This window comes from Toxorhynchites rutilus, chromosome 2 (genome assembly GCF_029784135.1).
Source record: "Toxorhynchites rutilus septentrionalis strain SRP chromosome 2, ASM2978413v1, whole genome shotgun sequence".
NCBI lineage: Eukaryota > Metazoa > Arthropoda > Insecta > Diptera > Culicidae > Toxorhynchites > Toxorhynchites rutilus.
Window position 1 is genome coordinate 82150919 of NC_073745.1, and position 27283 is coordinate 82178201.

The 27283-nt window shown below is 39.6% G+C and overlaps 1 protein-coding gene and 1 pseudogene across 2 annotated transcripts in view; both read left to right on the forward strand.

Moving 5' to 3' along the window:
• Positions 1–18046, forward strand: part of LOC129765139 (formin-like protein) — a 155599-nt gene extending 137553 nt beyond the window's left edge. For both annotated transcript variants that reach the window (XM_055765023.1, XM_055765022.1), the window contains exons 5-10: positions 731–2495; positions 7631–7923; positions 7989–8441; positions 8511–8612; positions 8672–8800; positions 17411–18046. In XM_055765023.1, the coding sequence (XP_055620998.1) occupies positions 731–2495; positions 7631–7923; positions 7989–8441; positions 8511–8612; positions 8672–8800; positions 17411–17623 (2955 nt within the window). In that variant the 3' untranslated portion in view covers positions 17624–18046. The remainder of the gene's footprint in view (positions 1–730; positions 2496–7630; positions 7924–7988; positions 8442–8510; positions 8613–8671; positions 8801–17410) is intronic.
• An 8005-nt stretch (positions 18047–26051) lies between these two features.
• On the forward strand, positions 26052–26123 carry LOC129772259 (U4 spliceosomal RNA; annotated as a pseudogene).
• The last annotated feature ends 1160 nt before the right edge of the window (positions 26124–27283 follow it).

The following is a 27283-nucleotide window of genomic DNA, read 5'->3' on the forward strand; positions in this document are numbered from 1 at the left end:
ACAGATGTCATTTTACTGTCCAAGTTACAACGAAACCCAACACTCCGCACACCACTTGTGCTTGCTCTAGATTTATCCAGAGCAGCAGGCAGGATGCGGGCACGAAAAACACGCACTTGCTCTGGAAGTGTGAACACTGACACTCACAGAATCAATCAATCTTTCAATTCGCCTCACAGCACTTGTTTTTTTTTTGCTCTTGGAGTTCTCTATGAAGTGTTCGACTTGGATGGGGTGACATTAGCGTTGACGAAGGCAACAATTTTGCAATCGATGCCGCTGTTAGACATTTTGTATATTCATGCGTGGATGCTGACAATTGCTACACAATGTCCAATAAATTTATATCAATTGCACCACAAATTGCATTCAACATTGGTGATGATAAATTACACTTATGAAGACGGGACTCGGCCATCAGACATGCGAGGAATTGGTCAATCAGTAGGTAAGGTAAATGATCACAGACTCTATTCAGAAGCAAACTCATATTTCCAGCCAGAATGATCTAGGAGACTGAGCATTTCCGCTTCTGAATGAAAGGCAGAAGCCGTTCCTGTAGCCACTGTAACTCTAACATCTTGTTGATTTATCTAGTCTCAAGAACATATATTTTGAACCAAATTACATTGCATACCTTATGTTACAAACTGTTTTGAAAATTTTTCTCGTTCTAAGTCGCTTACCTACAATGCTCTAATCAAATATTCTTGCTTACTCTCTTCTTCAGAAACGAAAAATGGTCGGTGAGTCGACCTCCACCCAGGTCTTGCGAGATTTGGAGATCTCCCTGCGCACAAACCACATCGAGTGGGTGAAGGAGTTTTTGGACGACGAAAATCAGGGCCTGGACGCTCTGATCGACTACCTGAGCTTCCGGCTGGCGATGATGCGCCACGAGCAGCGAATCCAGGAAGCGAAATCCGAGTCCGACGAGGGCTTGAACCCGAAGGACACGACGTTGACTTCGTACGGGAGCAACGAAACGAACCACAAGCTCAGTTTGAACGGGTTCATGAGACCCGGGTTGGGTGATATAATGGACAGTCCGAGCATCAAGCGGAGATCGAGACACATTGCGAAGCTCAACATGGGATTGACCACGGACGACATTCACGTGTGCATCATGTGCATGAGGGCGATCATGAACAATAAGTATGGTTTCAACATGGTGATACAGCACAGGGAGGCCATCAACTGTATAGCGTTGAGTTTGATCCACAAGTCACTGAGGACGAAAGCGCTCGTGCTGGAGCTGCTGGCGGCGATATGTTTGGTGAAAGGTGGCCACGAAATCATCCTTTCGGCGTTCGATAATTTTAAGAAGGTGTGTTCTGAACAGCGTCGATTCCAGACTCTAATGGAATACTTTATGAACTTTGAACTGTTCAACATCGATTTTATGGTGGCTTGCATGCAATTTGTAAATATTGTTGTACATTCCGTGGAAGATATGAACTACAGGGTGCATCTGCAGTATGAATTTACTGCGCTAGGATTAGATGAGTACTTGGAGAAGCTAAGGCTAACGGAGTCCGAGGAGCTTCAAGTTCAAATTTCAGCCTACCTGGACAATGTATTCGATGTGGCTGCATTGATGGAAGACAGCGAAACGAAGACTGCCGCCCTCGAAAGGGTCAACGAATTGGAAGACGAACTGGGTCGTGCCTTAGACCAGGCTAGTGAAATCGAGAGAGAAGCACTGTTCAAGATTGGTGAGCTCGAATCCGAGCTGAGTCAAACTCGAGCCGAACGAGACGAACTATTTGGTAAGCAACGAAACGTGGAGGAGGAGATAGCGAAGCTGAAAAGAGCCCTCAAACAGCATGAACAGGAATCAAAAAGTCGCCAGTCTATGCTGCTGGAGTTCGAGAATCTCACAAGAACTCTACCGAAGGGCACATCGATAGCCGATGTGTCCAATATCTTGGCGAAGGGGGGAAAACTTTCCGAACTTAGTCCGACGAGCAATGGATCGGACAGGTCTCCACCACCAGTGCCACCACCCCCGGCACCACCGGCGCCGCCAGTGGCACCAACGCCACCACCTCCACCCTGTCCGCCCGCTCCTCCCTCTTTGCCGAACTTCAACAACGGCGAAGCACCCCGAGCACCTCCCAAGCCACCTTCCTTCATTCCACCACCACCGGCTGGTCCCGGTGGATTCATGAACTTTGGCGGAGCTATTCACTGCACCGACGGTGCCATGACGATCAAGCGCAAAGTACAAACCAAATACAAACTGCCAACGCTGAACTGGGTGGCCCTCAAACCCAACCAGGTGCGCGGAACCATCTTCAACGAACTGGACGACGAAAAGCTGCACAGGCAGATCGATTTCATCGATTTCGAGGAACGCTTCAAGATCGGCATGGGTGGGCTACAATCGAACGGCAAGTGTGACAACATGGACGGACTGTCGACATTCCCCAGCAAGCGGTTCAAGAAGCCCGAGCACATATCGCTGCTCGAGCACACGAGATTAAGAAATATAGGTGCGTATATTTTTTATTTCGAAGTTAATTACAATTTGTTTTCTAAAAAATCGTTCCAAGTGTCATAGTAATCGTTCATCAGAATAAAATGACAGCCGATTGTGTCGAGAATCTTTGTCCTAAAATCAAATAGGCATACTGTACCTTCCTTATGGATATTTATTTGGAAAAGTTTCAGCTTTCAAACAAAAAAAAGTCAGCTAGGATAGCTTTGATATCGACACCTCAAATACCATGAAAGGTTTAAATTTTCTGAAATATTTTCCTTGAAAGTAAATAATTGAGGCCTACACCATTGTTTTTTTTCATTAGTTCATTCATTTACCGTATGAAGATCGAAAATCAACCGAGCGATCCAAAGATACAATTGATTGATTTTTTTTTTATTACGGGCTACAAACTATAACATTCATTCGTTTTAGAAAAGTTACTTTTTTTAAATAGTATATTCGACAAATTCGACAGAGAAAAATGAAATAAAACTAAAAAAAAAGTAGGAAATATAGTAAATTTTTGATACGTTATGTACTGTACAGAACACGTATTGTTATTCGTTGGCTGTCTAAAGTGCCACTGAAACACTGAACTTATTGATTATCCATGTACTTTTTCAATATCCTTTAGCAAAATTACACCTCTAACATTTCCAAATACACAATTTCCCGCGGAAAAAATCCCAAAAATCGGCCATGCAGCACCTTTCGTAGAACGGCAACCGAAATTGGTGGTCCTATGGCTACAGCAACCGCTTCGGACACATTTTCACCTTCAGTTTTCCACCGAAGAACACAGCACTCATTGCTGTGAAATTCCTTCTTTACATCCGGCTGAAAACGTGCTGCACTTTGATGCCATTTCTGAGCCGGAAATAATACTCGAATTCACGAAAATTAAATGATCGATCGGGAGAAGTCATAATATAATCCGAACGCACATATAAATTGACACAAGCGCTCTACTGGCAAAAAAATTAAGAAATCAATTAGCTTTTTATTACTCCGGATATTACTTTATATATTACTCATTGCATTGAGTATTCATCGCGGAAGCTATCGCAGCGGTCTTTTACGCAGTTGACACACATTCGGTCACAGGCGTTTAAATTTGATTTCCACTGGCACCATTATTTCACATTTCTAAACCTCTTCAATTTACATTTGGCAACGCAAAAAAAAAAACAAGAATGTGTGCGTGTGATGCAAAAATACGGAAGTTCTCTTCTATCGCAGAAGCGGAGGTGCAGAACATCAACTTAAATCACATCCAATACGAGAATTTCTCAGATTCAACGAGTGCATGTACTAGGATTGGGCGATCTTTATAAAAAGATCGATCTTGTCGAATCGATTTTCCAAACGGTGTAGGAATCGATCCACTGATTAAATCGGTACCAGAGAATCAATATTTGCCGATCATGGAAAAATTAAAAGCTTTTTTTCGTTTTATCTACTCATTCTATATTCGCCTCTTCTTTAAAAAGGGAATTCAAATTTCATATTCGAACATCGAACATATACGAACATCAAAAGCATAAAAAGAAAACATCGAAAGAAAAAAAATCAATTTTCTCGATTTTCTCAAGTACAAAAGATCGATCCAAAAAATCGGAAATCGAAATGGAAAAGATCGATCTTCTAAGAATCGATCCGAGATCGCCCAATCCTAATATGTACCACAACAAAGACGTAGAGCTATTCTAGTCTTATCGTCTCTTTTGCTTCCTCCTGTGGGCAAAAGTAGAATAATATCATGGAGAACACTTCAATCTATCTTTGACAACGCATAAAAACACCAACTATGTGTGAGTGTGATGCAAACATACAGAAGCACTCTTCACCATAATTTTAGAAATGTTTAAAATTTAGAACCGCTCAGCCGATTTCTTAAGTTCAAATGGCAATGAAAGGTAGTTCAGTAGACTTAAAAAAAAATATGATGCCTACTTTTTGGCGAAATCTTTAAAAATGTTAATTTCGCGGATTTCGAGATGTCGGACTAGGAGAGACCCTAGCTGTTGATATGATTCTAGAAAACTGACATAACCTTGAAAACCACAAACAAAACAATTATTTCCCATAATGTACCGTCTAGAAATAGACATTTGGGTTTATATTTTTTCTTGAGGATCATTGAAATTTTTTTTATTTGTTGTAAAAATCAACAAGGCGATTAGAGATTTTTCGAAATCAGCAAAACAAAATGAAAATTATGTAAAAAAGTCAAAACTTTCTAAAAATGATAACAACAGTTAATGTCTCTCCTAATCCGACACCGTTAACACCATAAAGAAACAATTATAAAAACATTTCAGTTGTTATATTTTATTCTGCAAAGTAATTTAGTAAATTTTTCAGGGTCTGACATTTTTTGATGAGCAATGAATATTCAAGATTTGAGTCTTTCTGAATAGAGGTTAATCTAAGTAGTTTTCTGATTCTCGGATGAATCGTTTTGAGGTAGGACTATTTCTTTCACCAAGGGTACCAAATCAGAAAACATAAAAATCAGCGATTTTATGAAATGAAGTTCACGTTATTAACTACTTTCGCTACGAATGATGATGATTTGCACACCAATCGAATCGGAAATTCTCTAAGATTTGTTTAATATGCTATACATTATGATTCCCTAATGCATAAATAGTTGAAATAAACGAAAATTGGAGACATTCCCATTCTCCCATACATTTCCTTTAAACATATTATCAGCTTCAGGGCAAGAATAATACCAACTGTTTCTACAAAACCATTCATCTATTCTTCTCAGGGAAATGTGTGATCGGAGGGTTTTCAACACGTTCAAATGATATTGCGAGTTAACAGTGATCCTCTGAGGGACCTCGTGTTGATATATCACGCCACGGCAATAAAAAATACGATTAGCATTACCTTTCCAACCGATTTTGACTTTCCGAGTACGCGGAGAATCAACGCGTTTCCATACGGATGTTTCGTTTTTAGTTTTGAGATCCCAATGATAAGCCCTGGTTTCGTCAACAGTGATGACTCTATCTAAAAAAAATTTAAAAAAGCATTTCATTCAATTTTATTATTTTACTAGCTGACCCGGCGAACTTCGTCTCGCCCAAAATTTATTTTTCGTTATCACATCCACGTTTTCTTTCCACTTTCGAACGAATATCAATTTCGTTAGCGCAAACATCAAATAGACTAATAACGCTTGTCAATATGTAATTGTAGAACATATGCGAATTGAATTTTTCGAACTTTTCCATTTTTTTTTCAGTTTTCCGAAAATTTTCAAATGTCATGTTTGGTTGAAATATGTGTATTATTTTTATGGGACCCCTTCTCCATTCCAGAGGAGGGAGGGGTGTCACACCATCGTAGAAACATTTCTCGAATCCAAAAACCCCCACATCCCAAATTTGGCTCAATTTGCTTGATTATTTCTCGAGTTATGCAGAAGTCTGAGTTTTATTTGTATGGTAACCACCCCTTATAGAGAGGGGAGGAGTGTTTATTCACTATAGAAACATTTCGTGCCCCCTAAAATCTTCACATGCCAATTTTGGCTCCATTAGCTTTCGAGTTATACCGAAATTTGTTTTTCATTTGTATGGCAATCTCCCCTTAGAGAGGGGAGAGGAGTGTTTATCTACCATAGAAACATTTTATGCACCCTAAAACTTTCACATGCTAACTTTGGTTCTGTTTGCTGGATTAGTTCTTGAGTTACGCAGACATTTATGCTTTATTAGTTTGAAAATACTTCCTTGATAGAGCCAGTGCTGAAAAAAATCAATTCATTTATTTGAATTCGAACGGCAAATGCCATCAGTCATCAGTTGACAACCCTTCTTTTCACACCAATATCGCGGGCTCATTGGCTACTTTGATGGACGGGCATGTTTCACTCATACGGATCTCCTCTCACTGTATCCCTTCCATTCGATTGAATAACCGTACCTTCATTTAAGCCGCTTGTCATGCTGTTATTCGTTTGTCCCTATCAATAGAACTAGCGACCGACATTCAATTGACACCCTACGATGCTTTAGTTTGTTTTTAGAGAAAAACAAAGGAACAACTGGCGAGAGTGAATTTTCATTTCTTTCATTCTTAAGACGAGTCCATATTACGCCAATCGGCCTTGGCCGCCCGTTAAAGCCGACTAAATGTGGACGTACCGCCCGGGCTTGCCGACGTGCCGAAAACCGACTCGAATCAAACCGAACCCAATCCGAAACAAGTGGGTCCGAGAAAGTCGAGTCGAGTCGAGAAAGTCGAACCAAAACAAAACGAAGTAAATTAGCGTTGACGACATTGTGCTTTGTGTGTTCGTGACGACTTCGTGCATCGGACGAGACTTCGGCTTCGTGCACCCGATGGGGCGTCCACATTACATAACGAATCGAATATGCCGCCTGGTACAGACCGATCGGCATCATTCGGCATGATGTGGACGCGCCTTTACACTCCTCGCATTATTGTGAGAGTGTGTTGCTAACACGTAAGTAAGGAGCATTAGAAAAAGCTCTCCCATCGCCTACTCTGTGTATGCCCTACTTATATGACAGCGAATAAACCGAAATCAACGGCGTGACTACAGTTTGTCACCAGGTGACATCTGAAGTCGTGTCTCATATATTATCGACTCGGTTATATAGACTCGGGTAAATAGTAGCCGAAAAGTACTTCAAAAAGTACTAAGTGACTTTCGCAATAAATCGATAAACTTTACAATCTCACGTCATTCGCCGCGAGGAATAAAGGGGATTGACAAATGGTGTGTGCGGATGTTTTGCCACCAACGAGAATTTGTGGTAGTGTAAATACGCTGATTATAACCTAGCAGAAGCACTTTGGCACGGAATTGATTGGTAATTAGTATTTCCCCACTCATATCTTTTTCGAAAAATTAGACACGTATTTTTCAATTTTGCTCCTAGAATGCCCAATTCAGAATCAGAATGATATTTTAGTAGATTCTTTTTCCTGGAATTGGTATTTGGGCTGTTGATCTTAATTGTTGAGTCATGGATGAAGAAAATCCGTCACTGTTTTCGCATCAAAACAGTCAAATTAAAAATAATCTATGAGAATATATAGTGGGTGGATGTACAAAATTAATTTTCCTATGAATGAAAGACTAATTGAAGTGTTACATTCCAGCGATCTCTCGCCGCAAGTTGGAAATGCCCGCCGAGATGGTCATCAAGGCGATCAACAACCTCGATCTCAAGCAACTCTCGCTGGAGAACGTGGAACTGCTGCAGAAAATGGTTCCCTCCGACCAGGAGCAGAAGCTCTACAAGGAGTATGTGATAGAGAAGAAGGATCTGAGTCTGCTCACCGAGGAGGACAAGTTCATGCTGCAGCTGACCAAGGTGGAACGCATTCCAACCAAGCTGTCCATCATGAACTACATCGGAAACTTCTTCGACAGCTTGCATCTGATAAATCCGGTGAGTTTGAACTGATTGTTCTATCGACAAAAGGGTCTAACTATTTGTATCTCCCAATAATGCAGCAAATCTACGCCATCATCTCCGCCTCGTCCTCGATTAAGTCGTCGAAAAAATTCCGCTCGGTGCTGGAGATTATTCTCGCCTTCGGTAACTACCTGAACAGCAGCAAGCGCGGCCCGGCCTATGGATTCAAGCTGCAAAGTTTGGACACCCTGCTGGACACCAAATCGAACGACAAACGGATGAGTTTGATGCATTACATCGTGAGCACCGTTCGGCACAAGTTCCCGGAGCTGATGAACTTCGACGCCGAGCTGTTCTACGTCGACAAGGCAGCCCAGGTTTCACTGGAGATTCTCGTCTCGGACGTGAACGAACTGGAGAAGGGGATGGAGGCGGTCCGGAAGGAGGCTGATTTGCGCGGAAAAGGCACCCACAATCATGTGCTCAGGGACTTCCTGAACAATTCGGAGGAGAAACTGAAGAAGATTCGAGCGGATTGCAAAACTGCGCAGGTATTTTGTTGGAAACATTGTCAAGGTGTTGTTTTTTGTGTGAACTCATTCATTTCCTTATGCTTTTAGGATTCATTCAAGGAGTGCATCGAGTACTTCGGTGAATCGTCGAGGAATGCGGACGCCAACGCGTTCTTCTCGTTACTAGTCCGATTCATTAGAGCTTTCAAGGTAAGCTATATTGAAATAGGGATCTCAACAACTTTCACTTATGTATCCTCTCAAACCAGGCATGTGATCAGGAGAACGAACAGCGCCGTCGGCTCGAGATGGCCGCGCTCCAGGCTGCCAACAAGAAGGACCAGGATGACCATGTCGTCCTGCGCAACAACAAGATCAACAGCCAGAAGAAACAACAGGTACGCTCATCCACTCTTGCTTTGCTTGCTGTCGGTTGTGCACCGGGAGGAGGTGGTGTTGTTGTTGGTGGTGGTGGTGGGAACGGTGCCGGTGATCCTAGCATTAGACTCTCGAGCACTTTTCTGCAAAACCTAACCCAAATGAATCGGGAATTGCAACATGTGTTCAGCTAATAGATTGTTACCGAAGAACGCCTAGTGGATAGCTTAGTGAGAGTGAGAGAGTGTGTGTGTGATTGAACAATTGATCGTTTTTCTCACTTAGACATCGACATCTAAGATATGTATGTGTTCATGTTTTTTTTCCTTTTCCTGTAGTACCTTCATATTCGATGTGTGTTATTCGTAGCTTAGAATGTTATTTTGATTCTCCTTTCCGAACAACGAACACATGCTGTTATTAATATTATTTCGCTTCAAAGTGTAATATACCTGTATGATATAATACGTGCAAAATATGGTACATGTGTATAACTGTAGTTTGTAAGTTCATTGTTAGCCTCTTCATCGCCTTATAAATATACATTAGATGGGTCGAAACAAATGCTGTTTGTTCATTGTTTAAACTACAACCTCGTGTTTCATATCATGCTTCAAATGTCAGGTGATTTCATCATTGATTTGTGTTTATATTTCATTCCTACTGCATCAAGATCGCAAATTCGATGTCCGTGCCTTGGGAAACAGTGTCCACCGCTGAAATCATGGGAGTGAAGACTAGTTTTCAAAGCGTTACGAAGAAAACAAGCAAGTCTCAAGTATATGGCAAGAAGAACAGAAAATTTGGATTAATCTTTGGTTCACATGTGTAAGATTATCAGCATCTGTTCTAGAAATATATTTATTATATTTTTTTTGAAGGCTTGTTCTTGACTGTTCGTTCCATGATTTTAGACAGTTGCCTTCTGATAAGTCGCTTCAAAGTTTATGTCAATCAGTGCATGTTGTTGAAATAGTGAAACGATTCATAGAGGCGAATGAACTGCAAACTTGGAAGCAGCTTAAAAGTATAGAAGCAAAGAGAACGATTCACTAGACGTTTGAACAGCGTCGCTTCTCAATTAGTTGAACACTATTACATTGTAACGGAGAGATTCTGCCCTGTCGAAGTTATTCGTTCAATGTGATTCATAAAGCACTCGCTATATTTCCTTGAGAGGGTACGGAAAATATTGATTGCTTTGTACAAGAGACACTGAACGACGTCAAATGGTGTTCATTGAATTTTATTTTTTTAATTCTTCAGAGCAAGTATGGAAAAGCTCATTCGCTCATTTCTCCACACCTAATTATAAATCACTCTTGTATCTGCTTGGAATAATCATGGCGAAAAGAATGCAGCAAGCAATCGTGAGATTGCACAATGAATCATTTTTCATTCTCCGACCATCTTCATTCGGGACTGAGAGTGAACACAACAAAACAAAGAATGGAAAACAACATTCAATGAATGAATACTCCTTTGGAAGGATCGCACGAAACAAAGTAACGAGTGAGTCAAAATAGACTTAATCTGCGTGCATGTATGATTTTTTTTCCCTTGTACTCTTTTTCTTGTCAGCATTCAAGTTTACATGAATCTACCTTCCCGCTCACCAATAACTTGCGTTAATATGGTATTTTGCGTTGGCTTAGATCGTTTCATACTAGAAACAAAGAAATGTCATTGCAATAGTGTACAGGAAACAACTCGATTTGAATTATCTACCTATATTTTACTGCCGCGATCGAAACTCAATGATTGCTCATTGAGTGAAAAACGAATGATTTTACAGAGACACTCGCTGATTCAAGCAAAAGTTTTCAATTTGATTCTCTCACCACCTAACGTCATTCCGAGAAGCAAATGAGGGAATGCAAAATTCTCTGAGAATAGATGAGCGGAATCGAAACAATATTTTTACGTTCAAATCAAAAATGAACTTTGCGAAGATGATAGGTGAATATTTTCTGTCTCAAATAAAGTGAGGCATAAAAGGAGAATAGAAGGGTGAGTTTTATCTGTGAATGAGTGTTGTTGAACGAATTTCGATGCGATTTTGGTAGGTATGGGCAGAGTGTCATCATTAACTGGCAGCGAAAATGGAACGAAGGCGAATTGGCATTCGATCATGCTCAAATTTAACCCTAAACCGCACTTTAAAAGCACGGATTTGTGTGCGAACTTTGTTAGCTCCTTTTCCCGACTAATGTCCAATCTCTGTTCGTTAGACACGCTGCTCTGGCCAAGGTTATCGAGTATGTTGTGTTTTTGATCGTGCGAGGTATATCTTGTCGCCGGATCATATTTACCTTCGAACTTTATGGGAACAATCCAATGTACCAGTAAGAGATGCGTTGGTTAGGTTTGACATCGGTTAGTTTGTTGTTTATTTTTCAGAGGCTTGAAGAGAATGTCACTCTTCTAACATCAAATAATTCGCGAGTAGTTCGGTTTCCTCTCCTCCAGATGACAATTGTATTGTGGCTTATTTCGATTATTTATGTAGTAAAAAGGTCCAGTGAGCAGTTGTATACTCAGTTCTCAACTCTTGTAAAGTCATCATCATCGAAAAAAATGTTTAATAAACAGAGATAAAATACTCTACATACTCTACAAAGATCTCTTTCGTTTAGTTTCGTTTTATCCTCAAGAATCAATGCCAGTGCTGTCAACGCTGACTAGGTATTTATTAAAAAGCTCTCGTATGTGTCCTCAAAGAATGTTTGGTCCAAATAACATCTAAAGATTGATAGAGCACTCTTCTGCCTCTGGGTTGCCTTTTGTAGTAGAGCAATTCCATGTCAAATCGGTCGAAAAACAACTAATTTTGCCGCGACACTCTTCGATTTTATTGAAACTTAGTACATATAATGGAAGCTACCCTAGATCACAATTTTCATTATCATATGGCTTATTAAAATTACGACTGTTTTTTTGAGAAAAAAAGAATTCAAAATCATCGATCTTTCTTTCAAAAAAAATCGATTCTCAATTCAAAATGATTCTGAATTCGCCCTTTCAAAAAATCAGTCGTAGGTTAAATTGGACATTAAAATGAAAATTGTGATTTTGAGTAGTTTCCATCATAATTACTAAGTTTCAAAAAAAAATCGGAGATGGTCGGGTCAGCGGTCGGCTGATTTGGCGTGGAATTCTTCAGTATCTAAAATAGCATTACAGTTGATTACCCTGACCATCCGTGAAATAGTCTGGCTAGCTCACAGCGAATAACGAAAATCGCGGATAACACAATAAAGAACTAAAAATAAGTTCCAGACACGAAAAGACATTTCAGCATCAAAACTATGTTTTATCAATACTGAAATTAAACTATCCATCTACAAGGTCGTGTACACCAGTGGCCAGACAATGTGAAAGCCATGATCAAAACAAAAATGCACGAGCCTATCACTCACTGACAAATTCCGGAAAGCCCTATAGATTTACTATGGAACTCGCTGTCGCGAATAATCCGCTCGCAGATAATCGGGGTTCCACTGTAGTTGTAGGAAACACTAAACTCGTGAAGATTCTTCCTGTGATGAAATCCGTGACCGAAAAAAATCATGAAGTAAATAAGAGCAACAGAAATAACCCTTGCCCTGGTAACTTTTGTCTCGAAATATAGGGCCCTATTCCAGAAAACGAGACGAGCAGACGAGCGCTCGTCTCGTTTGTTTTCGTATTCCAGAAGCCGAGCTCGACTAAAAACAGACGAGTAGCTCGTCTGGCTCGACGACGGTTTGGCCGCGCTCGTCGATGAATCAGTCGAATCGTCTAGTTTGTTTGGTGTGTTTGTTCACCTTGTTGATTGAAAGCATCGGTATTCTTCTGCTCCGCGTTTATATTCAAACATTGTTTCACGGCTAAACTAGTATTGCATAAGCAATGTAGGTTTTCAACTGCAACCATCAAATTCAATTCGGTAATTGCAAGATTTTACAGATTTTCAAATGGGCCACTTCCAAACAACACAACCAAATGTAAACATTGAACTCATATCCAGGGATGCGAGATGACTGTTTTGAATATATTAACATGGCACGAAAAGGGTCTTCACATATCGAACGAAAATGAGTAATTCAAAACAACTACTTTATTGGAAATACATATATGTAGATTTAAAACTTTTCTTGATAAATCGTTCATTAGGTGAACAGACATTACCCTCAATAAATCCATAATAACAAAACGTCTGAGTGATGAACCCATATGCTCGAGGAAAAATATCAATGGAACCAAAAGATATATGAAACATATTCCTTTTTGTTATGTTTTTTTTTTTTAATATTTTGGCACTGAGAAAAGAGTATCGATTGATCAATTTTAAAACTGTTTGTTGTTTTTCTCAAAACAAAAACATGTCTTCTCATCTGACATCACTGATCATACCGAGAAATACTGACTGATGTCTCTCTAGTCTACCAAATAAAACCTTTCAATGAAACTCGTGTACTGGAATGGGATATTTTGCTCGTCTCGACAGTGACTGAAACCGAGACGAGACGAGACGAATTGCTCGTCTCGTTTTCTGGAATAGGGCCCATAATTCATTGCAATTCAAAGCTATTGTACCACGATCTGAAGAAATTTCCACAATTATAGGTATTTTGGTTTGGACACTTAGCTATTTTTGGAAATGTTAGGATAACCTTCCCGTACTCGTGCACAAAATCATTTCTCGTTTACTCGCGCGTGTTTCTGTAATTGTGTACTTTTTAGGCGTTATTGATATTGATTTAAAGAGAAGGATATAATATGAAGGGTTATAAAAAATGCATTTTTATGTGTGGCATTTACAGTGATTTACAAAATGAAGTGCCCGCTCATTTTTTCAATTACTTTAATTTTTCTGGATAAAATAAAAAGTGAACACAGAGTAATCATTCTTAAAGTCTTATTTATCATGTTATATTGAAGTTTAATTTATGTTGCACTGTGTACAATGAAACAAATACCGTAGAGTGCTCAGCTAGGACAATATTGAACGTTTGTGTACTCTAAAAATGACTGTTACGCGTATATAATGTTCTTAAATGTGCTACTTGCTTTGTATTCGTTCCACTACTGATGCACATACGGATGAGAGCGTTGCTTTGGTCATACCACCTATAATGATGGAAAACATTTTGCATCTTTTGGTCCTAATTACAATAATCAAATTGTTATAATAAAGAATTGTTTTGAACAGTAGATTTGATAATGTTTTATGTTCAATTAAATGAGTCGAAATCAATAATAGAATAAATTACAGTAGTACAACAGACCCCGTTCGATTCTGGCAACATGCCCGAATATTTTGTGTTGCCAAAAACAAACGGTTTTTTTATAATTTTTTGACGTAGAACTACGTCTTTCAGGAAGGGTCCCAAATCAGAAAACAGGTCACGTTTTTATGAAATAAAGTTAACGTTAATAACTATTCTCACTGTGAACGAATTCTCATGATTTTCATACCAATCGAATCGGAAATTCTCTAAGATTTGTTTGATATCCTATACATTACATTTCGCTTATCTCTAAACGGTTTAAATGCATGAAAACGGGATGAACAAGATGAACAATTGAATAACTGTAAGACGTCAAGCGTTATCTGAACGCCCTCACTGCCAAGTTTTGATTGGCCCGATTTACGGTTTCCCAAACCTAGACTTCAAAATCGATGTTCTTGTGGAAATCCGCTTTGCAAATATGCATGCAAGTCGGGGTAATTTTGTTTCCACCGAGCTGTGTTTCCCTAACACGGACTTCTAAATCAATGTGCCTGGGGTAATCCGCTTTGTCAAAACATGCAATCTGGGGGTATTTTTGTTCCCACCGAGCTGTGTTTCCCTAACACAGACTTCAAAATTAATGTGCAGATTCATGCAATTCGGGGGTATATTTTGGTGTTAAGTACTTTTGTACTCGCTTGTCGTTGTGCAGACCGGAATATGTTTCCCTTAAACGTACTTTTAAACTGAGAAGCCTGGAAAAATCGTCATTTCAGATACAAGAGGTGAATGAACTTTCGCGGTTCGAGAACTACGTAAACATGAGATGTGCAATAATTTCAGAGGGATATGTAGAATACAATGATCGGTTGACAATTCTTCCGTTCACATATTTTTATAGTCCTAGGCATCATATCAAACGTAAAAGGACGTTCATCAAATTTACTTGTAACGAAGAACACATAATCTATTACAAAAAAATCGATGAATTAAAATTAAAATAATATTCGAAGTGGTAAACAAGTCGATTGCATAATATAATTGCGAAGTTCTACGTCGAAAATGCGGTCGTGTCCTAGATACAACCCCTTACATTTTTTTTAAAACTATTAAGTAGTTTTAAGTATTTAGTCACAAATTGCCGATTTTTATAATTGTAAAAACTAAGAACCCATAGGGCTTTCGAAATGAGGAATCGAACCAAAGTTCGTTCTTCTTCTTGACAATTCTACGGCCCATAATTTCCAACAAGAGCTGATTTCGGGTGACGGCTTGATAGAGGTAAAGTTTTTACTGTCAAACGTGACCCCTTTACTACAGCCCATGGACCAACAGATAGATACCGAGGGGAGAATTTTCTCGAAAAATTCTGGTTTAGATAGCTTACCATCAACACGAATGAACAGTTAGAAGTGCAACGAAGTACTTCAAAATCATTTACTGCTGTTTTTGCATTAAAAACAATTTGATAATTGGGTAATTTGACATCAATTCGTTGATGGATGGTTTGATGAATAGGGGCTTCAGATTCTGGACTGGTCAGCTTGTTTACCAAATCAAAACCCTGTCAGGAACATATGAGGAGTGATCGGACGAATAGTAGATGAAGCTTACAAGCAGTATGAGTGATTTGAAGAGCTTAAACGAGCAGTATCATTTGTGCAGAACGAGATACACACTACAACAGCTTGTTCGTTACCACCCCGAATGGGTTATTTGAACTGATTGAGAACTAAAGATGACCTACGAATTAGAAACTTGTTGTAACTCATGTTAAATTTACGTTAATTTTGTAAAGGAATGAAAGTTTTTCGATCTGGTTCTATAGTTATGAAACACTGGAATTTTAGTTTTCTGAATGTTTCGCGCCTGTGCACAACAATACTTCACTTCAACCGACTTCTTAAATATCTCTGGAAACTCAGAACAAATGAGTGGTTCTATAGTCGAGAAACGCAGTGTAAAGTGCCGAAAAACATAATCTTACGTTGATCGCACTCGATTGAAAAACTTACAAAACAAAATGTATTTGATCGTTGTGTTATTATATTATGAATGGATCAAAATCACACAAATAAGCGTCCAAAAACAGGTTTTCCTGTACCTGATTTTAAGCCTTCGTTATACGTACTGTTGAAACAAATTCTATCCAAATTCGAACAGTGTTAAAGTCGGAGAAAGTTAAAACTGAACGGTTCAATGACGCGTAAGAACCTAATTCAGTATTCTCATCAGAAGCATCCAACCTGGTGCGCAGATTTATGACCAAGATGATGATCGAATTTTTCAAACATGTTTCCCCCCTTCTAAGTGAAACTACAACAAACCCCAGTAAGCATGCAACTTGCTGAGACGATGACGATGACGCGCAGATCCATGCTAATTCCCTAATTTAGGCTGTTGGCTTCTTATGCGCATATGGTATGGTGCGCGCATTTTCTCCTCCGGCAATGAGCTGTAGTGTAGTTTGACATTGAGGTATGCAAAACAGCATGTAGGAGTTTGCACATTATTTTTATTCATTTCAGTTCCCATATAAATTCTATCTAACACTTTTGTTTGTGCGATTAGCAAATGCTTCTTCCATTATTTTCTATTTTGTGTATATTGAGTTGCATAATTTCCTAGCTTTTGCCGTCGCACACACCGTGTTCTACGAAAACGAATCATCCCAAAACTTCCATAAACATTGTGTATGAAAAATGTTTGTCATCTACGAGCCCCCGCATACTACAGACTTTCTGTCAAGCAACAGTTTGGTCGGGTCGGCCTTCTGGTGCAAAAACTGACCCAACTGAATCGACGTAATGTGCGCACATGCATACCTCTCCGTACTGATTAAGAAGCCGACCAAACTATCGGCCCACAAATCAGTCTGCAGTCTGCGGGGGCTCTAAGTTGAAACAGAATTTCACTTTGTACCATCATTTCCATCTCAACTGACGCTTCTGTCTCATTTGTTGCACTACTATTCTGAACCAGTCGGATAACACAGCAATTTGAAACATAGGTGGCAGGAAGTCGAACTGCGACATCACATAAAACATCACCCACATTGATTAACAGATGTCGCCATCAACAGTACAAAATCCGTAGCCTCTTCAATGGGATGCACTGTGTACATAATGAAGTCTTGAATTTCCATAACGATAACACTGGCTCACACGCATGCTTTCCGGCATGAATCACGCGATGCACGCATTTAATTCAATTGCTTGCATGTATAATGTGTATCACGCGTAGCATTTAGATGAATGTATTATAACGGGTAATTTGTCTAAGTATTAAAACCTTCTGAATAAATTAGCGTGCATAAAGTGTGTCCGATAGGTAATGGCTGAACCGATTCACACTCTATCTACTCAAACACACCTCATCTCATCTTCCTCCAATTGCGCGAATCTTTTTCTGTAGGAGGCGGTGATCAACGAGCTGAAGACCAAGGCCAACTCGGTTCGGGAGAAGAAGCTACTCCAGCAGGACGAGGTATACAACGGAGCGCTGGAGGACATCCTGCTGGGGCTAAAGAACGAACCCTACCGGCGGGCGGATGCCGTTCGGCGGAGCCAACGGAGAAGGATCGACAGCAATCGGCTGTCGCGAACAATGGAGGAAATGGAGTTTTGAACAGAACAAAACTGGAAACATGTTGTGATTCACTGGGAAAGAACCCGCACACGCAGAGAAGAAACAAACAAGCACACTCAAAGACTCTCTTTTTTTTGCTTGCGTAATTATTAATGTTATATCTTTACGATAATTATTTTGTACAGAAAAAAATGAAAGAATTCATCAGTCATAGGTGTATGAAGAAAGAAAACCGTACACTCGTCTCAAGGAACGTTATTGTTTTGTCCTTATTTGTAAGTAGTAGTCTTTTTGTTAATTGTAATAATATTTTGCTACATTTTAGCAAAGGGCCGTTTCTATGTATATTTTGGAATACTATACGATTATGATAACGAATTTTACGAATAGTAACGGACATTTCATATGCACACACACATTTTAAATATACAGAAAGGTAACTCATATTGATACCCAACAAAAGGAGAATAAGCTGATTTATGCCGATTAAGTTCTGAAGATTTAAGTATTTGCTTCCAACGAGACGATTGCGTAGAATTCTTTTGCTCTGTTTGTTTACAACGCGGGTAGGTACAATATTTAGATAATTATTTTAGAAAATCCTGTCAGGTAAGTGATGCTCCACGTTATTCATACACATACTGAATAATTCTGCCGATTCCGAGCAGAATTCTCAATTGATTGATCTTTTTTTATACATTTATTGCACCATCACCATTATTTCATATCTATATAAATAAAAATGTAAGGCAAAATCTGTTGGTAAGCGGAAAATCCGAAGAAGGGATGGTCCGATTTTGGCCTTCTTTATTTTGTTGTATTCATCTCTTCCCGTAGATCAATATAGTGGAGAGAAAAACCGGAAAGTTTCCGGAAAACTCTGAAGTAAGGTCGGAAAATTCGGAAAATTGAATTCCCACATGTTCGAAAATTACATCAGAATAAGCGTGGTTAGTCCATTCGATATTTGCGCCATCGAAATTGATCTTTGTTCGTAAGTGGGGCTGCCATACAAATGAAATACAAATTTCTGAATTATACGAGAATTAATCAAGCAAACGAAACCTAATTTGGCATGTGGAGGTTTTAGGATGCAATAAATATTTCTATGGTGGTCAGACACTCCTCCCGCTCTCTAAAGGCGGGCTGTCATACAAATGAAACACAAATTTCTGCATAACTCGAAAACTAATCAAGTAAATGGAGCCAAATTTGGCATGTGAAGGTTTTACGGGACACGAAACGTTTCTATGGTGCATACACTCCTCCCCCTTCTCTAAGGGGGGCTGCCATACAAACGAAACACAAATTTCTGCATTACTCGAGAATTATTCAAGCAAATGAAACCAAATTAGGCATATTGAGGTTTTAGGGTGCAATAAATGTTTCTATGGTAGTTAGATTCTCCACCCCCCTCTCTAAAGGTGGGCTGTCATACAAATGAAACACAAATTTCTGCATAACTCGAAAACTAATCAAGTAAATGGAGCCAAATTTGGCATGTGAAGGTTTTACGGGACACGAAACGTTTCTATGATGAATACACTCCTCCCCCTTCTCTAAGGGGGGCTGCCATACAAACGAAACACAAACTTCTGCATAACTCGAGAACTAATCAAGCACAATTTGGGATGTGAGGGTTTTTGGGTATGAGAAATGTTTCTATAGTGGTATGACACCCCTTCCTCCTCTGGAATGGACAGGAGGTCGCATAAAAATATTACACATATTTCAACTAAAAATATTCCAACCAAACATGACAATTGAAAATTTTCGGAAAACTCTGAAGGAAAAAGGGAAATTTCGGAAAATTTAATTCCCATATATTCTACAATTACATAGTGACAAGTGCTGTTAGTCCATTTGATGTTTGCGCTAGCGGAATTGATCTTTGTTCGAAACTGGGAATGGATTTTAATGTGATGAAACGCACTCCTATATCTTCTTCTATCTATACCAAAAAAAGGATCGCCGGATGTGTTGATAAGAGCAGAACTCGAGGAAGGAATTGTACGATTCCTGTATAAAATTTCTGTATAAAACATTTATTCCATGTAACGAAGAAACATGTTATTTGCAAGTGGTTGAAAAATCTTGAACTAGAATTGTGTCTGAAAATAATCCGATAATATAATGATGAGTTTTGTTAGAAATACTAGGAATTTTATAGAAAAAGATTTATTCAACGGGGTCAAATAGAAAACCAATCAATGAACAGTTCTGCGATTGGACCCATGCACTTGCTCATAGTAAGAAAACGTGAATGTTTGAAGGTATTGATAACAAAAAACAAATTTTGGGCGGGACGAAGTTTGCCGGGTCAGCTAGTCTATAAATAAAAATGGTAGGCCAGATGTGTTGGTAAGCGCAAAACCCGAGGAAGAATTGTTCAATTTGAGTCATCTATATTTCGTTGTATTCGTCTCTTCCCGTAGATCAAATTGAATTCCCTACAATTAGTTAAGCGTTGTTAGTCCATTTGATATTGACGCTAACGAAATTGATTCTTGTTCGAAAGTGGAAAAGGATTTTCAGACGGAATAACGCATTCCTATATCTTCTATCTATATAAACAAAACTGGAAGGCCAAATGTGTTGGTGTGCCCTAAACCCGAGGAAGGAATGGTCCGATTTGAGCTGTCTTTATTTTGTAATATTATCTGTATCAAACATGTATTCCATGCAACGGAGAAACATGTTATTTCCAAATGCTTGAAGAATCTTGAACGAGAATTGTGTCTGAAAATAATTTTATATTATAAGGACAAATTTTTGTAGCAGTACTAGACAATTTATAGTAAAAGGAAATTGTAAAGGGTCAAAGGGTAATCAATCAATGAGGAGTTCAGTGATTGGACTCACTAACGTTCACTTAGTAAGAAAACGTGGATGTTTGAAGGTATTCAAATCAAAAAATCTATTTTGGGCGGGACGAAGTTCCTCGGGTCAGCTAGTTTATAATAAACAAAACATAAAAAAACGTCAACCACTCCAATCAGTCTTTGGCAACGCATTAAAATAACAGAGAGTTGGTGTGATGCAAAAATGCGCAGTGTAGTCCCTCCATGAATTTGATGTTGCGAACAGGGCCCGAAAATTAATATATCTTTGGCACCGCGAGGAAACAACAACAATGACAACACATTTAAGTATCAAATATCATGCTACATGTTATTTAGTATTGCCTCAGTGAAATTGCACCTCTAGGCGTCGTTCGTACAACGTAAACCAAGCGCCAAACAAGCGTTCGCCATAGCACGCATACAGAGCCATATATTGGTGGCTTGAAACTACTAGGAATATAAACACTTCTCATCATTTTGCGTTATTCTCAAAAGAAACGATTCTGTTTATATTACTGGCCTCGTAAAAAGTTGCACTTTCTATAACCTTTCTATAACGAGCCCAAATAACTTATAACATTCCAATACAACATTCAAGATGCTTGGTATTCCCCAAATGATTTTTTGGCGCACAACCTTAATGCCTGCTTCGCCATAACGTCAGTTTAATGTATTCATCCAATGTCAAAGGCACCAACGAAGCCCTTATAATGACTAAAAACAAACAATGTTAACTGCTTGGAAAAATACTGAATTATGCCACACAGCTTGTACTCTACTGTAACACCCATCGATGCGAATGGGTAAAGGCGTTTACATTTTCGACCGACGCGCCGAAGGCGCCTACTTCGCTGTTGTTCGATGCGGTGTCACACTCGCGAAGGCTCGGTTCAGTGCGAGCGCTTTTCACTGCACCAACATCGCGTGCTTCACTAGATGACGCTTGCCTCGAAATTTGATTTCCCCTGGCAATGCGTTCGTTTTTTGCAGTGCTCGAGCCAGCCTTCCTCTTCTTCTTGCTCATCAGACACTACGCGAAGCGTCCAATTCACGACGCAGAAAAAAAACACACGACACGAATAACGCCAAAAACGAACTGAAAAAACCACACGACGGTATCCAAGTTGGATTACCACTGGTGGGGTCCAATCTTAGATCGAAGCGCAGCGAAAGCAAAGTAAACTGAATTGCTCAACAGTCCGATGCCGAATAAAAGTTTGCATCAGCGAGATTCACTGTTTATACTCTAGGCTAGTATTCCCCTTCATTGTTCTTCTTTTCCTTTGTTCACGGAGACTTTAAATCCTACGATTTCCCCTTCGCTGCTCGTCGATAAGTTATTGACAGATCTGTTCGGGAAAGCACACAAAGGACAGAACAAATGTATGGAAAAATGGAAACGCTTAATGTTCTCATGTATTTTAACCATTTACAAACCAGGGTATTCTAATGTATAGCATATTAAACAAATCTTAGGGAATTTCCGATTCGTTTACTATGTAAATCGCCAAAATCCGTTCACGGCAAAAATAGTTATTAACGTTAACTTTATTTCATAAAAACGTGACCTGTTTTCTGATTTGGCACCCTTAATGAAAGACGTAGTTCTACGTCAAAATGAATTGAGTTGCGTTGACTGGCGAGGATGACTGATGAACTAGTCCAGTCAGTGGACAGTGACGCGACGAATGAATACAAATCCGCCTCTTCATTCAACTGACTTCAATCCACATTCCTACCCCCTAGGAACGAAGTTGTTACCCGCGTCTTTTTTTACGTCGATATAAGGGACTGTCCACATACCACGTGGACAGAAAAAGCATGATTTTAGACACCCCCCTCCCCCTCTGTGGACAAGCGTGGACATTTCTCCAGCTTTTGGAAGAAAATCTAGAAAAACATATAGTTTTCGTTTAAATCTAATTTGAAGTTTGTTTCAATTTTCTATTACATGTTTTATTAATAGAAATGATAGCCTCATTAATAGTAACGATTTGTTTCAAATTCACCGATTTTGATATCATCGCGCTGTTCAAATCGTCCAAATGTTGTAATGTGTTGGCGCGTTCCTCAGCGCCAAGGCAATGGACTGTATAAGTGGAAGACCGGTCAACTGCGTGGAAATAAAACTCTTCTTCCGCCTTGAAAAAGGCAGGCAATGGTTTCCACAGCAGTCTACTAGCCAGATATCGATGGTGCGAAGGTTTGCTCGGAAGGCAAGAGTGCAGAATGGAAGTCAAAAAACACTGGTACTTTTCTCCTAGGTTTTATTTAACGATGTTGTGTGTATAACGCGTAAAAACTGAATACAATCATTCCTCGACCGCCACCTAATTTTATGTGAAAGTGAACGTGTGGCGCTAGCGATGTAATTCGGTGCGCAATGCTGTCGGCGATGAAATAAATCTGCCCCGCGCATGCGCTCAATGTGTGCATCGATGACGTCATTCCGGAGCGGTCGAATCGGGCGCGAACATAATGTAATGTATTAAACAAAGTTTTGCATCAGTTTTCCGATCAAAGAAGTACGAGATGGTCGCACATGCCATGGGATATAGGCTGCTAGAACTTAAATTAATTTTTTGTGTTACGGCAGCATCGACAGTTAAATAGTTTTTGCGTGAATGTCAGACAGAGGCACTGATGGTTCCTTTCCTTATCGATGACCTAACGGGACTTGTGAAGTGTTATGGAGAAAATTATGAAATCCGAACGACTGAAAGTGAAATATAAAGCACCTCACAGAAACCATTCTACTGCTACCTGGAAGTATTAAAATCCGCAATCAACAAGCAAGGAATTCGGCAAAATTTCCTAAGAAGGTGTCCTAATATTTCGTATTAGCTATCGTGAGTTCTACTGTGGATTTTTAAAGAAATTGTTCATACAATCCCCTTTGACATATCGCACTCGTTACCTAACGTGTATTAACCCGGACGTGATTTTCAATTTTCCGGATATAGCGAAGAAACGGACGGAGTTATGCTTGGAAGTATTCGTCGATAAACAACATTTGCCCGGCGTTTGTGCAGTTAAATTCAAAATGGGAATAAAGGGTGTGTCACATCAAATTGCATCACGGAAAAAACGCTGTAGAAATTCGCCCAGTAGACCGATCCTTTTGAAAATTTTAGACAGTAAAATAAAAACTATTAAACAACTTTTGGCATTTTCTTTTTATTCATACTTCGAGCCCAAGCCCGTATGCTCGCACCTTCCTCTTTACCCCGTCCATAAGGTTCTGTACAACGTCAGGTTGTAGTTTTTTTTAACAGAAATCCATTTTCTCTTGAAGTCCGCCGATTTGACAACTTTTGGGTTCTTCCGGAGGGCCTGCTTCATAATCGCCCAATATTTCTCTATTGGGCGAAGCTCCGGCGCGTTGGGCGGGTTTATTTCCTTTGGCACGAAGGTGACCCCGTTGGCTTCGTACCACTCCAACACGTCCTTTGAATAGTGGCACGAAGCGAGATCCGGCCAGAAGATGGTCGGGCCCTCGTGCTGCTTCAATAGTGGTAGTAAGCGCTTCTGTAGGCACTCCTTAAGGTAAACCTGCCCGTTTACCGTGCTGGTCATCACGAAGGGGGCGCTCCGCTTTCCGCAAGAGCAGATCGCTTGCCACACCATGTACTTTTTGGCAAACTTGGATAGTTTCTGCTTGCGAATTTCCTCCGGAACGCTGAATTTGTCCTCTGCGGAGAAGAACAACAGGCCCGGTAGCTGACGAAAGTCCGCTTTGACGTAGGTTTCGTCGTCCATTACCAGGCAATGCGGCTTCGTCAGCATTTCGGTGTACAGCTTCCGGGCTCGCGTCTCCCCCACCATGTTATGCCTTTCGTCGCGGTTAGGAGCCTTCTGAACCTTGTATGTACGCAGGCCCTCCCGCTGCTTGGTCCGCTGGACGAATGAACTTGACAAATTCAGCTTATTGGCGACATCCCGGACCGAACTTCTCGGATCACGTCTAAACTGCTTAACTACGCGCTTGTGATCTTTTTCACTGACGGAGCATCCATTTTTGCCGTTCTTCACCTTCCGGTCGATGGTTAGGTTCTCGAAGTATCGTTTTAGTACTCTGCTGACCGTGGATTTGACGATTCCCAGCATCTTACCGATGTCCCGATGTGACAACTCCGGATTCTCGAAATGAGTGCACAGGATTAATTCACGACGCTCTTTTTCGTTCGACGACATTTTTCCAAATTTACGAAAAATTGACAGTGAAGCATGGCCAACGTGATCTATACACTCTTATCTGATTATAAGCGAAGGCTGAAGATATAATTCCTAAAAATTAAATTTCTACAGCGTTTTTTCCGTGATGCAATTTGATGTGACACACCCTTTAGACAATTGTGTCCAACGTCTTCTGCTGAAATTGTATAGTCTGCATATAAAATAAAAGATCAAAGATTGCCTAACTCTTGGATGGGAATTATCGCTCAGTCGTAGAAGAAGCTTCCAGTTTTGACCTTGTTTGTGAAAAAAAGTTCTGAACCTATCGCATGGCAATGCATCATTGAAGAGAGAGGATTTTCTTTGAAAGGCACGAACGAGGCTAAAAACTCGAAGATGTTGGTTTACACCCAGAAAGATGCAGGCTTGATGGTAGAGAAAATTAAATGCTCAAAAAGTGTTGAAAGTTGAACTGGATTTGTAATAACGCTCAATAAACATAATACGTAATTCAACTTTTTTTCTCTCAAGGTTTTCTTATGGCATCCAATAGAAACATTCGTATCATTGAAAAAATAGTAGTTGATAGTTGAAATGTATATCCAGCATACGGGTCGAAACATGTCCTTAAAATAAGGCTCTGGGTAAAAATGGGACGCATTTTAACCAAAAAAGAGTCAGATTCTGGGTCATTAAAAATGCTGCTTACTTTGTGTTATTTGTTTCATCTCGTCTCATATGCTCCTATTCCTGCTAAGCATTTTCATTCAGCGTTTTTTTAACAAGATAGATTTTCTGTGTATTTTTATTATGTTTTTTTGGGGTCAACTCAGGAACTGATCATAGAAGGTATCCGGGAAATGCTCGGAATATGTTTGAATGTGACCAATGAAGTTCTGGTCAGTTCTAATAAATGGAATTTTTCGAATTCGGAGTAAGTAGAGATGGGGTGGATCTGATAGGTTTGAAGGCGATTCAGGTTCCAGATACATATATTCCAGAAACAATTCCGTCCGTATCTCCTGAATCCAATATCTTAGCAAAAATCTGTTGCTGAGATACACACCGTCCAATTTTTTGTCACATGCGGAACTTGGAAACATAAAGTAAAAAAACATCCGCAATTTGGGTTTCAAAAATCAATTTTTAACTAACGAAACGACACAATATTATTAAATTTCATTTCTGTGAGTTGGGAATTTTGTGAAATCATGCAGGAAAAAGTCGGGAAAAATGCGGGAATTCAAAAATTAAAATTGGGTGGCCACCCTGCAACTTCTACGCATACCGTTTGATGATTAGGCAAAATGTTGATACTTATTTGCTGCGATAACCACTACCATAATGCATGAATTGACCTAAATTGTGATTTGTTTGCAATTGAATTCGTAAATTGTTTCATTCATTCACTAGTTTAATCAATAATTTAATCAATACATACAAAATATAGCTCTGCGCAGCAGCGATATCGTACCCAATGAGGAACATCCGAGGTGCGATTATTGCTAATTGAAAAAACACGAATGCTTATTAAGCCAACGGCAGTCCTACGTCAACCTTGCGGTTATATCATATGTATAACCCATCCATAGTTTTCTTACGCGGATTTTCCAATTAACGCGGTTTTTTTCACGCGGTACCAGCGTAAAAAAAGACCAGTGCAATATCACAACACCGCCTCAGCTCACATTTTTCTCTTATGTTCCCTCAGAGCATATTACGGTAATAAGTGCTTGTAACGGAGCTTAGTGCTTATGAAGGAAATGAGTGCCGCACCTTATCACGATTCTTACGAGGATTTTAGGTGTTGGGTAACGGGTAGCTCACCGGGCGGTATAACGGGACGGGATTTTTACGGGCAGCTATTCGTGGATGGATTTCCCTGTCTACTTAGCTCTGGACGGTCCAACAGTGGTACTGCACGTGCATCGGCACTAGAGTGTACAAATCACAAGGGAATCTTCTAGCAACACCAGATGATCTCATTCGCGAGGAAAACCGAACTATAGCTACCACTAACCAACGATATTGCAGGAAAAAGCTACGGGTTTTCGGAAGCGAGCAACACTCAACATTTTACTTCCGTTCAACGTAGTATTTGATATCTATCATCAGGTGACAAGTTTTTTTTACGCGAGTTTTCCAATTAACGCGTTTTTTCACGAGGTACGTATCCCCCGCGTAAAAAAAACATTGGTGTACATTCAAGGCGTGATATGTGGCTTAAGAAATCTCAACTAAGTATTAATAAATGACGCTAGTTAATGCATACGTTGAAACGGCAAAAATTCCACAGGGAACGTTAACGCCATTCAAGAAGAATAAGAAGAAGAAGAAGAAGAAGTATTGACTGCATTAAACTTTGTGCTTCGTTATTGGGAAGAGATAATTACAATGAATTGGTGGATTGAACACACTTTGAAAATTAAAATTATTAATTAAAATTTACTTCTCCGTATCAAATATGTATTCTATATAATTTAAAATTATATTAATTTTGGTGGTGGAAATTTTTTTAAGGAAGATTATGTTCAATAAAGATTTTATATTATAATGATCAATTTTCGTGGCAATATCATAGTAGTTAAGTCCAAGTCAGGACTACGTGTTTCAATTAATCAAATAACACCAATTCAAAATTTCCATTCAATTTTCTAACGGGGAGACGGCCTCAAGCCGC